Source organism: Lichenostomus cassidix, chromosome 24 (assembly GCF_008360975.1).
Source record: "Lichenostomus cassidix isolate B80296 chromosome 24, HeHo_3.0, whole genome shotgun sequence".
In the NCBI taxonomy this organism is placed as follows: Eukaryota; Metazoa; Chordata; class Aves; order Passeriformes; family Meliphagidae; genus Lichenostomus; species Lichenostomus cassidix.
Genome location: NC_139504.1, coordinates 4,767,871 through 4,784,111, shown reverse-complemented (window position 1 = coordinate 4,784,111; position 16,241 = coordinate 4,767,871). Strand labels below are relative to the sequence as shown.

Here is a 16,241-nt window from a genome sequence, read left to right as displayed (position 1 = left end):
CTCCGGAAGATTAGCATCAGCCAGACCCCCCTGCAGGCTCCTCCTCAGCCCCCCTGGGTCTGCCCGGCTTTGGGAGCACCTGCTGCAGGGCTGGGGATTTACAGCTTCCCGGAAAGGGCTTTCCCAAGCTGGCTGCTGGGTGGCAGTGGCTGCAGTGAGCCCCACAGGCTGTTTGCAGTGACCTTGCCGGGATGAGAGCACTGCTGGTGTGTAAATAACTCCCTGCTGGAAGCCAAGCAAACAGGGGGGGTCAGCAAACCCTGCCAGCTTCTCCTCCCCCCCAGCCTGCAGCACATCCAAGGCCAGGGCTGCAAAGCTGCTGGTACAGGCTGTCCCTGCTCCCCCAGCTCCAGGAGTCTCCTTTGAAGGCCATTTTCCATTTTTTTCCCCTTTCTCCTTGTGCTTCCTCTGGCTGGAGCCAGTGCACAAGTGGGTGAATGTCTCCTCCACAGGGCCAGGGCACATCCAAGCTCTGCTGCACCCTGACAAGTGTTCCTCAATCCATGTACATTCCCACATGAAAATGCTTTATTCTTGCTGCATGGACACACAGCTGTGCAGCAGGGCATCCTGTGCAGGCAGATTTGGGAAGCCTCTGTCCATGGCCAGGATGAAAATTGGGGATCACAGGTGTGAACATCCATGGCCAGGATGAAAATGGGATCCCACATGTGAATATGCATGGGCAGGACGAAAATTTGGGATCACAGGTGTGAATATCCATGGCCAGCTCTCCTTGCAGGACCACCACACATGCAGTCCATAACCACAGCTTTTTATTCTGTCACCCACCCACCCGTAATAAATAGTTACATGTCACACTACATGGCTTGCCTGCGACTGACAAAGGTCCTGCAAGGCAGGAGAAGCTATTATGGGAACAGATTGCTGGAATAAAATATTAAATTTCCACTTATCAATCTCTTTAATGCTCCATAACTCGAATAGAAGCATTCAGCCTTCTCCCTCTGAACAAATTGCCCTCCCCATCAGGGGGCTGAGCAGCCCTGCACTCTTCCTCCCTGGGGCCTGGAGGGAAGATTTGGGGTGGCAAGAGGGGGGAGAACAGGGACACAGAAGGGGAAAAAGCTGCTGCAGGGTTTTCTCTGCATCAGCCTTCCGTGTTGTTTTTTTTTCCTCCCAAGGCTGGCTGCTCACTAGATTGAACTCCATTTATTGCATGCAGCTCTTGAAAGAGGTTTCGTGGTCCACTGACAATCCCTAAATTGCCTGCAAGACCCAAACAAATGTACCTGTAATAGCTGAGCGAGGAGGGCTGAGCCCTCCCCAGCACCAGCCTAATCGCTCCTTGGGGAGAGCTGGATAAACATATTCAGATCCCATGAATTATTAAAGGCTATTTTTTTTTTTTATGTGGTGCAAGCCTGGCCTGTGGGGTTGGCTGTTAATCCCTCCTAGAGGGGCAGCTGTGGGTGTTGCCCTTCATCCTCTCTCAGTTAACCTCAACCCCACAGCTTGGATCTTTGGGAATCTGAGGGAGAATATAACTATTGGGAATCAGCTGGGATTACAGGCAGGCAGACAGCAACCCAACCCCAAAAATCCTGCCAGCCCCCACTTCCTCTGCCAGCTCTGTGCTGGTGGAGCGTGAGAACGATGCTCCACCAGCTCTCCAAAAAACCACCAGGAAAACAGACAATTCCAAAGCCTGGAGCCCACAGCTCCTCATCCCTGGCGGAGCCTGTGCCTGTGCAGGTGAGCTGTAATGACATTGTGGTGCTGAGACATGTCAAAAATGGGCAGGTGGCAGCAGAAAATGTGAAGAGAGAGCTGTGTCTGCTGTCCTGACACCACAAATGATGTGGGACAGTTGGACAGGCAGAGTGACAGCGAGAAATGGACTCAGAGGCTGTGCAGGAATGGAAAATGAGAGCCTGTTACTCTCAAAGTCTTTTTCAACACCTCTTCCACCTCCTTCTCTGCGACTGGGGGCTGAGCTTGGAGGTTTTTAACTCTGTTTCAAACGTGCCCCAGCATTCTGGATCCTGCGTGGGATGGATTTCTGCTGCCAGAGGGAGTCAGCTCAGTCTGTACCAGGCACTGCCCCAGGGACACGGCGGTGACAACTCCCATGGCATGGCCAGCAGCTGGTTTTGGCCATGACCTTGCCCTGCTTTTGGGTGGTTGGGGCAGGGCTGGGCACAAAGAGCTTTGTTCTTCCAGTGCCTTTGGCTGGCAAAAGAAACAACCCCCAGAGAAAAGCCTGTACCAGGAACAACTCAGCAGGCAGGGATCCAGGACAGGAGGTGTGAATTAAAGGCCTGCTACAGTGATAATGATCATAAATAAATACCGGGTAATTAGCATCTAATTAGCACATCCCATCCATTGACCTCCAAGCACTTGGATAGAGGAAGATTAGCCTGGTTTACCCACGTAGCACAGAGGGGAGCTGAGGTGCTGAGGGTGCCAAACACGGAATTATGCTAATTTTAGCTGCCCCAGACTCGGCTCTATGCTTGCTCAGCATTTACTACCAGAGAGAGCTGGTGGAGGGGGCTGGAGCTCCATCACTCTCAGGTCAGACAACTCCCCAAGGACCGAGGTGGCAGGAGAGGCTCTGATTGCCTCGGGCTGGGCAGCAGGAAGAGGTGACAGCCCTGAGAGCCTGTCCTGTATTCCCCACGCCTTGGAAGCCCCCAGTGCAGCTCGTTCCCCATCCTGTCTGGGCTGTGTGCAGTGGGGCAGAGCTCCAGCTCACTGCTCCAAGAGGCACTTCCAGCTCTTCTGAGACCCACAAGTCACTGCCTGATAAACCAAATTGCTCCTTTTTGCCCAAAGGAATGGGATAAACATCCCTTTCCTGCCCTCAGAGTACCCACAGCCACTTTTCCCCTTCAGTGATGCCTCACAATGTCACTCTGACTTTCAGAAATCAGGCTATTGCCATATGTTATTTCTTCTCTTTGAGCTATTTCTTGACATGGCTTTCTCTCCCTGACACTACCTAAGCTTACCCACATGTCTTTCCCTCCCTCCTGTGGCTACACTGCTTTGCAAGCCATCAAATTCCTTCTGTCTCCTGTGACATCACAGCCTCACTCCCCACTGCCTGCATCCTGGGATGTTATTCCTTTCAGATACATCTCCTCAAGCGATCACAGCCTCTCAGAAATCCATGGCAGGCAGGTGAGCAAGTTCACAGAGCAACACAGCATTGCAAGGAGCTCAGATGAAGAATCATGAGAATTGCCCAACACCAGAAACACCAAACACCATCCTGAACAAGTGACTCATCCATCTCCTGCCTTCCTGGCACTCCACATCCCCATCCTACCCCTTCTCCTGATCAATATCTCCCCAACATGCCTTTGCTGTTAGCATGTACAAGGATCTCTCTGAATCCAAAGCAGAAGACAAGGGGGAAACAAATTGAATTGGTGTAAGAAAGGAAAAGACCACGAGAGGAAAGGAGAAAAGAAGATCCAAAGCAAACCAGTGCAACACCAGCACAAAGCCAAGACCTCCACTGCCCCCTCTGCACCACGAGATTCCCACCCCTGAAAGGAAAGGAGATGTCACTGGCACATCCATCCAGTGAGTGGCACTGCCAACTGCTCCCACCCTTCTCCCCACCTCCTTTTCCGAGTTCCAGAGCAGCCCAGCTGTTGTCCTACCTGTGACATTGACTTCCACCAAGCCCGAGCGTGTCCCGATGGCGTTGGTGGCCTCGCAGACGTAGGTGCCAGCCAGGCTGTAGGACACAGGCCCTTTGAAGTAGATGGTGTTGTTCTGGATTTCCACACTCCCTGGCAGGGTCCCGTTTGGCCTGGGGGAGACAAACACCGTGGTTGACCCCAGAGGTGACACCCAGGAGGGCAAGAAGTGCTGCAGAGGTGACATCAAGATGCTGGTCGAGGTGCTGGCTGGAAAATCCCCATTAATGTTGGAAGTGACACAACCTCACCCTGTCATGCCCCAGTTTGCTGCCCATTTAACTCTCCTGATCAGCCAGTGTTAATTGCAACTCAAACTGGAGGAGAGCAGTGTTGATTTAGAGCCCTGCCTGTGTCAGAACAGTCAGGTAAGTGTGAAACTGGAATAATGCAAAACTAAACCCAGAGATACAGAAAATAAATGAACAAAGGCAGATGAAAAATAAAAGAAAAAAAAAAGCCCCTGTGTGTTAGGAAAAGACACACATGGCCTGGTTATTCTTAATTACTGAAGCAAAGTAAAGTAATTACTTCTCTTAGGCAATTAAAAATTACTCAAGTAATTCCTTCCCCTCCTCCCAACCCAAATGTGCACATATTGTCAGCAATTTGTAAGAAACAAAAGGGAATAACGGGGGTATAATTAGGATTGTAAAGAAGTGCCTAAATGCATGTATTTTGCATGTCTATGTATACACACATGTACAGAAAACATATTGGTTTGTCCAATGATCCCAAAACTGATGGAAAACCACCTTAACCTTGGGCCTACAGAGCCCTGAACCTACAGAGACAAGGGCACATCTCCAAAGGGTGGTGTGGGATGCTCCAGAAGGCTCTGACAGCTCCCCTGACTGCTGCTCATCACCATCCAAATGGGAGGAGAGGAAAAGCACTGCTGGGTTTTACATTCCAGGCAGGAGCAAAACATCAGCAGCCCCCAGGAAGTGGAGGATGAGCACAGAAATAGCCTCAAGTGGCATCCCTTGTGCCTTGGGTGCATTTTTGCCTCTGAGGCTTTCCTGGAAATGTTGTGAGGAACCCAGAGAGCCCCTCTGAGTTAAAGTTGGACTGGCAGAACCAACAGATGGAGAGAGCTGGGGATGGAGAACTAAGGAAAAAAGGCAAGAAAAACAATCCTCTTCAGACTTTCGCTTTGAACAGTCTGATCTTGGAAGTGTAATGAGAGAGAGTGTGCTCCTTGCAAAGCCATGTTGAGAGCCTCTCTCCTGATGACAAATGCCAGCTGAAAAGAAGAAAGGATCCATTTGATCTTCCTCTTTTAAAGCTGCGCGCGTGCTTACAGAGAAGAAAGAGAGGCAGAGAGAACCACATCAGGTTCCATCAATTCCCACCCCTCACTCACTTTTCAAGTCCCTTTCGTGTGTTCAGCCAGAAGCTGGAAAGCTGGAGGACAAGGAATTGTTGCTGTTTAATGTCAGTCATTAAAAGTGGGGGCTGCTGGAGCTGATTGCAGGGAAAGGTTGTTCACACACACAGGCAAATTTTGGGTTATTTGTGCCCCTCCAAAGGAGGGAAATCCTGGGTTCTTTTCCAGCTCTGCTGCTGAGGCTCTTGGTGGTGCTGGGCACATTAACCACCTTGTCACATCTCAGCTGCCTCATGTCACCAGGGCAGAATATTATCCCAGTGAGGTGAGAACAGGAAGTTTTCCCTGGATATTGAGGCTGCACTGTGCTGGCAGCCACAGGCACAGCTTGTACCTTGGAGTGACACCACTGACACTAACAGGACTAGGCCCTAAGTGACCAGAGGGTGAGTGAGGTGTCTGTGGAGTGTCCTTGTCCCTGTTGGGAGGTGACATGTGCTGCTGGGAGTGGAGGCTCTGGGGACACTTACAGCTTCCACTCGTAGGTGTGAGCTGGGGGGTTGGCATCGGATTTGCAGATCAGCTTCACATCCTTGCGGTTCAGGAACCAGTTGCCATCAAAGCCCTCGATGGTGACTTCTGGCTCATCTGCAGGGGGAAAGGGAGGAGAGCAGGAGGGGAAAAGGAGAGAGGAAAGGGGTGTGAGGAAGGGGAGGAAATGAAATGGGAAGAGATGAGGAGGCAGAGGTGGGAGAGGGAGAGAGATTAAAAGGAGGGGAAAGGGTTTTGCGAAAGGGGAGAAAATGCAATGCAAAGAGATGAGGGGGCAGAGGTGGGAGAAGAAAAGAGTTTAAAAGGAGGGAAAGATGACAGGACAAGGAATGTGAGGGAGGGAAAACGAGAGAGAGAAAGGGAGCAAAAGAAACATGGCAGAGGCAGAGGAAGAAGGTAAGAAAAAGAGGAAACACACCATTATTCCCAAGGATCCCTTCACTTTCCACTCTCAAAAACCAGACAGCAGCCCCTCCGCCAGCCCAACACCTCCCCTCCCAAAATCCCGTTTTTTCCAGAGTTCCTCCCCCACCCAGCCCTGCACATTGACCCCTCCCATCCCTGCCCAGCCCCTTACACTGCACGTTGAGGGTGATGCTGTCGGTGAACCTCTCCAGCTGGTAGTTGACCACACACATGAGCTGCTGGCGGTGTGCCTCGCGGCTCGGCACCAGGCGGTACCGGCTGATCACCGTGATGGTGCCGTTGCTGTTCCGGATCTCCTGGAACTCTGCTTCCCCTTTCAGCTTCGTGTCCCAGGTGACCGTGCTGGGGGGCTTCCCGTTGGAGGAGGTGCAGGTGGCTACCAAGATCTTTTCTGTCCTGCCAGACTTGGCTATAAGTGGCCTCTTGGTGCCCTCCATCCAGTTGGTGGGTTTGGCTGCAGGGGAGTGTGGAAAGGAGGAGAAGGAGGAGGAGAAAAGAGTGCAAAGGGAGGCTTAGAAAAGCAATGCTGCTGTGTTTGCTACATCCCAAGAGCCATCTAGCACCACTGGGGCTGTGAGAGAGCTTGTGGTGAGTCCAGAGCTGCTGCAAATTGATTCCCATGTAAGAACTGCTTAACAGCAGTGCCTCTGCACCTTGCACCATCTACCTGCATCATTTGTGGGCAAACAGTGGTGGAGGTGCCCTAGATGGAAAGACAATCCTTTCCTGCCAGAGGTTTTCAGCCCTGTGTTAGACAGGAACTGAAACTGGAGAGCAAATGACTCGTGTAGACCTTGGGTGGGATTTGTTCACTCACAACCCTGAGCTCCAGGGACAAGCTCGGCTTGAGTTTAGGATCAATCTGCTGTCTTTTCTCTCCTGACAGCCACTAGCTCATTAAAAATCACCACTCCTACAGGGAACTGGTCACTGTTAATGCACCTGCACTGAGTGTAGGTGGAGGGAAAAAGGGAACTGAGACCTGGAAAGAAGAAGAGGCATGACAACAGCTCAGCTGTCTCAGAACCACATTCCCTGTGTTCCCTGCTCTCCACCTCTTCCCAGCCAACTTAAAAATCCACCACAGGTACAAAGTACACCCAAAATTCACCTTTGCCCTGAGCTCCCAGGACGTGAATCCCAGACAGATCTCAACAGATCCTCCAGGACTGGAGGTTCACCCCAGAGAAGCTGCCCAGAGTCTTACCCAGCACGGTGAGGTTCAGCTGCCCTTCCCGGTTGCCGGTTGGGAAGGTGGCAAACTCACAGATGTAAACCCCTTCATCCTCCAGCTCCAGCCGCGACAGCTGGATGGTGCCATCCTTGAAGGAAGGGTTCCGGAACGTCACCCGCTCCTTGTAGGGGGACAGGATGGACACCCCCATGGCGGGGTTGTAGATGGCCACATTCTGCTTGGTGCCGTTGGTGGCCTTCTGCCACGTCACCTGCGTGATCTTCACATTGGGCAGCGGGTTGGTGAAGCTGCAGTGCAGCACCACGTCGGTGCCGATGAACCCCGAGACGGTGTCATTGACCAAGACAGTCTGAGCTTGCAGCCCTGAAACAGAATGGGGAGACATGAATATCTGTGTCCTGCCCAGGAGCAGGGTGGTTATTGGATAAACTCATGAATTCCCATCAATTCCTCTATTTATTACACTTTGTGGCTGCAGGCACCTTCTGCAACCACCTGCAGCTTTATTCTTGGTCATCAACACCTTCCTCCCACGATGAGCAGTCCAACCTAGGGCTCATCATCACCCAAAGGCACAAAGCTGGCTCAATGACACCTTTCCTCCCCTTTGTCTCCATCTCTGGGTGACACTGCAGCAGTTATGGTAAACATGCAGGGCATGTGTGTCTGCAGGCATGTGAAAGCCCTGATGTTTATCAGCACAGCACAGCCCAACATATGCTAACACACTCACACAGCCACTTAATCCCATTGGGGCTGCAGCAGTAATTAAAGGAGCTGCAAAGCCTCAGCCCTCATTTCAGGGCAGCAATAATTCCCATGTGAGAATGGTTTGAAGGCACTGCCTCTACACCTTGCACGAGCTACCTGCATCATCCAGATTGTTTCTGTGCCCTTTTTATAACCCCAGAAGTGGCTGAATTGAGGAACCTTCCACCTTGATTCTGTGGAAGGTGCTGGGGAAAGGTGGGAGCTGGAGTTCATGACAGCTCTTCTGTCTCAGCTGATTCCTCCCCTGGCAGATGGAGAAAAATATCTCCCACCAGACTGACCCTGAAATTCATCTTTGCTGCCACTGTGTCTTTTCCTAATCTGGGTGTTTAGAGATAATGCTCTGGTAATTATACAGCCAGTATTTGTATGATAAATACAATAGAGAGGCGAGGTGGTAAGAACAAGAAAAGCGGGTTTTGCTCCCTGCTTCTGGGAGAATCTGCAGCTGGATGGATTCTGGGAGCTTGGGAGGAAAGGAAAGAAGGGATAATAGAAAAAGAAAGATGCACAGAGAGTGAGGAACATGAAAGAGTAATGGAAGAGAGAGGGGTTGGGGAAAGAGAAATGCACAGCAAGAGAAACAAGACAGCACCTCCTAACTGAAATGTCACCCTGCTCTGTTCTTGCAGGGGATGAATGGCTCCCTGTCCAAGGCCAAAATGAACTCCTCAGTGCTGGCTCCCCTGGCAGATGTGCCTGGGACTTCTCCAAGAGTCTCCTTCCTGCAGTTTCACACACACACAAGCACAGGCAGACAAAACACTTCTCCACCCACCACCACACACACTCCACATGGCCCCTCACTCCCTGCCTGCTGCTCCCAGCCTCATCCTAATCCCCACATCTCACCCACGCCTCTTCTTTCTCCCTTCTCCTTCCTGTGACCCTGAGGACAAGCCCCAACAACCCAGCCCAGCCACGAGACGCCACCAGCTGACCACAGCCATCAGCAGTTCCGACCGAAACTCGGCCTCCAGAGCTTTGTGTCAACTTGCCCCCTGCTCCCCGAGCCAAGCCCCACACCCCAGCACTGCAGCTGGGTGCTCAGGAATGTCTTCCAGAGCTTCTCGCAGCCACAGCAAAGCGCTGGTGCCCTCATGTGCCTCCGAGCACGAAGCCACCGCGTCCTCTGGGGCTGGCAGGGTGCATCTCTCCCCTCCCAGCACAGCCAGGGCCATTCCCCTCCTGGTTTCCCCTCCAGAAATCAGAGGGCAGGGATGTTCCCACTCTGAGAAAGTCACATCTGGATGATGTTTCCCCTCTGGAGAAGGATGTCCCAGTGAAGGACTTTCCTGCCACCAGTGGCCATGACATCCTCCCTGATGAAACGAGGGCACAGGCTGGGTTTAGATGAGGCCACACTGGGATCTGAGGGAAGAATGGGTGGCTAGGGAGGGGGGAGATGTCTCCACCATGCTCTGCAGCATATGCTGCTCCTTCCACCCCGGAGGTGAGAGAGCCTCTTGCAGCATTGCCCACACCTGCCGAGGTGAGGAACAGCTTTGCCAAGCAGTCAAGGCTCCCAGAGCGTGTGGGAGCTTGCTGGAGAGCACTTCCATCACGTAGCCAGGCCTTGGGAACAGCCCAGCCCTGGCTGGGGGTGCACTCAGCACTCAGCTCAGCTCCCAGGGCCGGGGAGCGCGGATTCAGCAGCACTGCTCTCACCAAGGGCTGGTGGCCCAGAGTGGGACCTGCCTGGGGCTGGGGTGCTGGCCCTGCTGGCTCTGCTCCCACTCGAGCTCCCTGACCCCCCAGGGGCCCAGCAGGGCCCTTTGAACCACAACTTCCACACCCCAAATAAGAGGCTCCGTCTGCCACTGCAGGAAGTGCCAGCCCAGCATCTCCTGGCGGTGCCAGGGGAGCAGGAGGGGAGCCAGAGTGCAGAGAGGAGAGGGTGCAAAGCCACCAGCTTCTCCTCAGAGCCATCCCTGCAGAGCTGGCAGTCCCTGGCGCCACGACTGGATGACCACTGAAGGCCACCACTGATGGGCAACCAAGATGAGCCCCTTGAATGGAGATAAAGTAAATCAACCTACAGCCATTCCAGCAGGGAATGTGATGGATAGCACAGGGGAGGTCAATCCAATCCCTCACTCCATCCATCATTACTGTGCCCTTCCTTTACGCTGTGATTTCCCTGCAAATTAATGAACTGACCCTTCTAAAAATCAAGTTATTTATCTTGACCTTGAGTGGCAGCAACAATTCCCAGCTCTAGCCTCCCCCTGCCATGGGATCCACACATCAGTGCAGACTGGGCCTGGATAAAAACTGGAGAAAAAGCAGATTTAGGAGCTGATGAACCTGCTCCTGAACCCAGAGGGTTCTGCAGAGCCCTCCTGAGCCCAGGTGTAACGAGCCATTTGGCCAGGGAAGAAGCTGGTGCTAGTTGAGTGAGGAGTGCTTGCCAACAACCAAATGCTGCCAAAGCTGGGATTCAGGCCCTTACTTGTAGCAGCTTTAACAAAAACACATTCCAAACTTTCTCGAGGCTCCAGGGGAAAAGGGAAAAAAAGAAAATAACACCCGGCAAGAAGAAATAACAAAACAAAACAAACAAAAAAATACCCTGAAAAACCCCAAACACAGCGCGGAAATCGCGTTTCCTTTCCAGGTGACTGAATAACCCTCTTGCAAGACAGGAAAAACTCTTTCTGTTCCACTCATGCAAGCCTTAAACCAGGAAAATAATGCACCCATTCTGCCCCAGGAGCACCCACAGCTCGACTGCAGCGATGAGGAAGGGGGACAGATGGAGGAAAGGGGTTTGGGAAGTTGCTGGATTAGCTTCCCATCCTAAATCAGAAGCCAGAGGGCAAACTTGGCTGCTGCCACGCTCTGGGGAGCACTTGTTTGCAAGGTGACTGAGCTGGGCTGGCGGGTCTTCCCTCGCCCCGTTACACACTCAATAATTCATCAGGGCAAATGCATGGATAATTGATGGCAATGAGCACGCAAGGCCGGCAGAGGAGGAGAAAATAAAATCACTAATCAGCCTCTGGAGAGGTTTGAGCATATTCAACTGGATGTGTGTGTGTGTGTGTGAAGCGCTGGGATTCGCCTCGTCTCTTCCTTGCTGGATGATCTGTGGGGTAGGGAAAAGGCTTGGGATGAATCCTGCTGTTTTCACACCCCGTGCCAGATCTCCCAGTGCCCACCAATCCACGCTGACACCTCCCAGGGGCAGCCAGCACCCCAGCAGGGATTAGCTGGATAGGTTGCAGCTTGCCCACTTGCATTTTATTCATTAGCTCGGCGGTGTTATTTTTTGTCAGGGACCAAAAAGGCCCAGCCGTGTGCCAAAGACGTGTTGGTGCCAAGACCTCATTAGTGGAGACCTCGGAGATCCTACTCCTCCACCTTGGCCTCTGAAGTGGTTTGTGTTGATGCCTTTCCCCACGATCCCAACCCCAGATATTCACTGAAGCCTTGAGGGCACCATGCAGAGCTCGGGGTGCCCTGAGGCACACGGGCTGGGAGGGAAGGGGCACTGGGGACAGAGCAGCAGTGGCAGCTGGTGGCTTTTGGACCTGAAAGCCCTTTCTCCTGAAAGCCCAGGAGGTGCTGTTCCAGCCAAGCTCCCACACCTGCAGAGCTGGTTCTTGCTCCCCCGTACAGAAAGCTCTGGAAATGATCTCCAGGCTCTGGGTGAGCTCTGTCACAACCTCACTCAATGCCTCTTTGTTAAGAGCCCTGTGAACTCCACTCTGCTTTGCACAACCTTACCTCTGCTGAGCCTCTCACCAATTTCTCTCCCTGCTGTTCCCTGATACTCATCTCCCCCCAAGGGCATTGAAACAGCCCTTGGCAGGAGTGTGATGAGCCACCCTTTGGTGTGGCAATATCATGACTGATGCAGATGTCACAGGAATCACTCCTGATAGTCTTAGTCATAGCAGCTGGGATCTTACAGAAGGACAGATCAATGCATCACATTTCAACCTGCAAAAACTCCTACAAAACACCCGATTTTGTGACAGCACAATGATGTCCCAGCTGTGGTCCCATGTGTCTCAGACACTGCAAATTGTCCATGAAGGGAAAGTGGGGATGGAAGAGGAACCCAGAACTCTCCACTTGGTGGCACTTAAAAATGTCTCTCCTGCCGTTTCTGAACTCATCTTTTCAGTGGAAAACAAGGGCTGAAATGCAACTCCTGTGGGGCAGAGCACAGTTAGCCTCCAACAGCCCAAAGGAACATCCCAGGTGTGTCAGGCAGGGTGGGAAACATGGGAAAGAAGATCCTAAATCCCAGCAGGGGAATTTCAGGTGGCAAGAGGCAAAGGTGTGAGGTGGCACTTGGCCAAGAGGTTGGGGTTAATACCTCTGCTCTCGCCAGGGAGGCTTTGCATTGATTGCCAGGCATTTAAATCCGAATTCTGCTGCTCTTCCAAGAGCTCAGGGCCTGCCTCACCCTGCTGGGAGCCCTTTGCAATGAAGGAGTGGTCTCCAGTGAGTCAGTGGGCTCCAGTGAGTCACCTCCAGGCCCTTCCTGTGGCAGCAAACTTTCACTGGAGGTCTCTCTGTCATCCACTGATTCACTCCTGCAGAGCTGGAGCACCACAGGGATTATAAAACTCGAGTTTCCAACGAAAGGGGAGGGGGAGCCTTAGAAGGCAGATGAGAGAGATGTGGCAAGATTATAGCTCCAGGTGACATGGCTGCACATGAAAGGCCTGAGATAACGCTGGGATGGGGTGGGGGCACCCCAAGAGAGAAACTGCACGCCCAGGCATCCCTTCCCCCTTCCCAGTGGGAGCTGGGAGAGATTTATGGGAGCTGTCGGGAAATGGCAGAGCTGTACAATGGCCCACCTGGCCCTCAGCCAAATAAATCCCTCAAACAAGAAAGAACTGGGCTTGGCTTTGGCTTGCAAATGGGAAACACGGGGCTCCCTCCTCGAGGTCACTGGTTCAGACCAGATCCAGCCCGTGGAGCAGGGCAGAGATGGTTTTATCCCAGCACCAGTCAATGGCTTGTATCGAGTGAGGTCTCCAGCCAGCCCTTCATTGGCTGCCTTTGGGATAAAGCTTTCTCCTGCCTGTGCAACATTTCCTCTTTGGATAAACAGAGCACAAAGCAGCCTCAGGATCCACTCGAATGAGAGCTCTTCCCCAAAGGGCCTGATCTGTCGATGCTCCACTTGCTCCCTGTTACACTTTGGGAAATGTGGTCATTGAGCCACTGCTGGGATTCACTCACAGGCCCTAAACAAGAGCAAGGCCATGCCTGTCCCAGTGCTCCTCACAGACAGATGAAAGAAAAGCAGAGGCCAGGCTGGGATGGACCACAGACTGAACACACAGGGATGACCACCAGACTAGACCATGAGTTTTTCAAGCTTGCAAACCTCCCCAGCTGCACCCAGCCAGGAAAAGGGCAGCAAAGCAGAGGAGTGGGATGGGAACAGCAGCCTGCCTTTGCTCCCAGCTCTCCCTCCCTGCCTTTCCTTGCCTGCCTTTCTCACAGCTGCTTTGCTTCACCCCCCAAGTCACGGGGAGGGGAACATGCCCCATGGCAAAAGCAGGGAGGCTGGCAGAGCAGGGAAAGAGCTGACACAGCACTGGGAAAGGCCTTCCTGCAATAAAGCTCGGAAAGCCCATGCTCAGCAACAAAGCACAAAGGCTGCCCGTCCCGCCCAGCCGAACTCAGCTAATCCTGGATCCAGCTGCCAGTTCCCACACACCTGAGCAGACACCAGGCTGCCCCCTGCCCTGCCTGACGTGCTCCAGTGCTCAGCACTTGGCCCATTTTCCCCTCTCCCTTTGGGCTGGACGTGACTCCAGCTCCTTCCTCAGCTCTTTTCCCACTGGGTGCTCTTGCTCACACCTGTCCAGTCCTGGCTTCACAACTCCAATCTCCTTTCTCCTGCAGTTTCTAAGTCACATCTCCTTGTGTCCCCACTCCCTGTCTCCAGGATTGCCTTTCCAGCTGGTCAGTGTTTATGCCTTTCTTTGATTCGCCGTCCCTCCATTGTAGCCTTAAAAATTTCCCCACCCTTCTTGTGTCTCTCCAACATCCCCACCACACCCCAGCCCAGTCACTCTTCTCATCCCTCATTCCACCAGTGAATATGTCCAGGATCACAACTCTATGATCCTTGAAAAGCAGGCAGCTGGCCAGGTAAAGACAAAGAACCAAAAATCCAAGGCCCATCTCTCTGGAATCATCTTGTTCCCTGCCAGCAAGGAGAAAAAAAAAAGCTTTTTTTGCTTACCGACTTTAACCTGTAAGCAAAAGAAAGGGACCACAAGCAGAGCCAATGCTTATTTGGTGGTTGGGTGGGGAAGAAAAGCTGGAAAATCAAGTGTGGAGGAAGGGAAAGAAGCTGGAGCTTTGAGAAGAGGGAAGCTAATTAAGCTGAGACTGTCCTGAGACCTTATCTTGATGGGCTGAGTCCCCAAATGCACACGAGTGTTTTCTCTGCCCTGCCTCTTTCTTGGTCTTCCCTGTTGCCTTGGATGTTGTTCAAGGAGTTCTGGTCCAGTGCTAAATCTCCTCACATTAGAGCTCTCCAGGTGCTCAGGAGGAGGGATTTAACGAGGAGCTGTGAAGAGGGGATCAAGATAGGAACCCATGGAGAGCCTCATTTCCCAAACGAGAGAACTTGAGGCTGAGGAGATTCAATAAAAACCAAAATAAACTTGATGGCACAGAAAAAGGAGAGAACATCAGATCCTTCCTGCCCTCCCTGGTCTGTGGGCTTGGAGCTGGAGCAGGAAATGGGGGAGCTCAGGGCTGGGAATGACTCACTCACCTCCACAATGGGAACGGGACAAAGCCGAAACTCTGCTGACTCAGGCGTGACTTCAGCGCCGGGGTTAATAACTGGCAGCCTCCTCTGGCTGTCCCCAGCAGCCAATTCCCTCTGTCCCCACTCAAACCAAGCCTCTTTCATCAGGATACATGCCTGGTCACAGCAAATTATCAAAGATCCAAACCCTGTTTCTCTGTCCAAAGCGTGGTGAAAAATCCATCCCTGCCAAGCCACGCTGGTGCTGGCCAGCCCTGTAATTTTCGTGGAGAACATCAAAACTCCTACTTTCCTATAGCTGAAATGCATGTTTAACAGTCACAGCTTTCTGCCTGTGGTTTTGCTTTCCTCCCATTATCTCTCAGGATATAACATATTGCTGATATCTCACTATCTCCTGAAGTTAAAAAGAAATGTTTCCTCCTCTCGCAAGCGGGAATGCCACGCTCCCGTTCTTCTGTAATTTGTTTCAAAAGATAGAAACAAGCAAGTTTTTTTGTAACCAGCAAAATGTGATATATGTTCTGGTGGCTGACAAGTAGGAAAAAGCTTTGCAAACAAGACAAATGCAAACATGGCACCAACAGATGCAATGGACAGACACCCCTCGCTGGCTCCCTGCCTGTGATTTCTCTTTTAATGTGTTTTTATCTTGCCCTAGAGATATCTCTGCAGGGAAGTGGGAAAGACTCAGACCTCCCAACTTTCTCTGGGTTGTTTAAAGATTCCTGCCCATGAACAATAGCCTGGAAAGAACAGCGAGTACAAATAACCCAAACATCAGTGCCCTGACTGATTTCCAGCCTGTTGCTGCTCAGTTTTCTTATCATCAAACCCCCGTGCAAGGAATTTCTACAGATTTCACCTCTTCCCGGATTTCTGATCTCCACAGAGCAGAGGCAGACACAGCTCCAGTCCTACCTGGGCCCGACCTGCAGGAATAACTCTGCATATTTATGGAAAAAGCTTTGCATCTTCAAAAGCCTTTTCAAACAGCAACTAATTAATCCTCCAACACCCTGAGAGGCAGGAAAGCATTATTGCCCCTGCTTTCAGGGATGGGGAAATCAGAGGTGCTGAATGACAAAGAGATGTGCCCAAGGCCACCCAGGCAAGCACCGGCAATCTCACTTGGTTAGAGGTGGGATCTGCATAGGATGGTGGCAATTCTCACCCGAGGAAGCAGGGATGGAGGCAGCTGTGGGACAGCCCCACAGCCCCACCCTGCCCTCATGCAAATGGCAAAGTCACCTCATTTCCATGGCTGAGGAAACCGAGGGAGATGAAGTGGAAAAACCATTTAATAGGCAGAGTGTGGAAACCTAAACATCGCCCAGTCAACAGCTGCACTAAGGGTTCCCAAAACGTGGCTCAAGTTTTTCCCAACCATGAGCAAAGTGCTTGCAACCAAACCCCTGAGACTTTGTGTTAAGAACACGTCAGAAGTTAGGAGATCCTTTGAGGCTGGTTGTGAGTGTCCCATTACCCCTCTGAGCAAAGCCAGCCCCACATTTCTGAAATATTCCACATAGT

The 16,241-nt window shown here is 52.1% G+C and overlaps 1 protein-coding gene across 5 annotated transcripts in view; it reads right to left on the bottom strand.

Moving 5' to 3' along the window:
- The window catches only part of NECTIN1 (nectin cell adhesion molecule 1), an 89,888-nt gene that overhangs the window by 42,559 nt on the left and 31,088 nt on the right, over nucleotides 1-16,241 (bottom strand). For all 5 annotated transcript variants that reach the window (XM_085081703.1, XM_085081704.1, XM_085081706.1 and 2 more), the window contains exons 2-5: nucleotides 7,193-7,543; nucleotides 6,137-6,439; nucleotides 5,538-5,655; nucleotides 3,639-3,790 (exon numbers count right to left, since the gene is read on the bottom strand). In XM_085081703.1, the coding sequence (XP_084937829.1) occupies nucleotides 3,639-3,790; nucleotides 5,538-5,655; nucleotides 6,137-6,439; nucleotides 7,193-7,543 (924 nt within the window). The remainder of the gene's footprint in view (nucleotides 1-3,638; nucleotides 3,791-5,537; nucleotides 5,656-6,136; nucleotides 6,440-7,192; nucleotides 7,544-16,241) is intronic.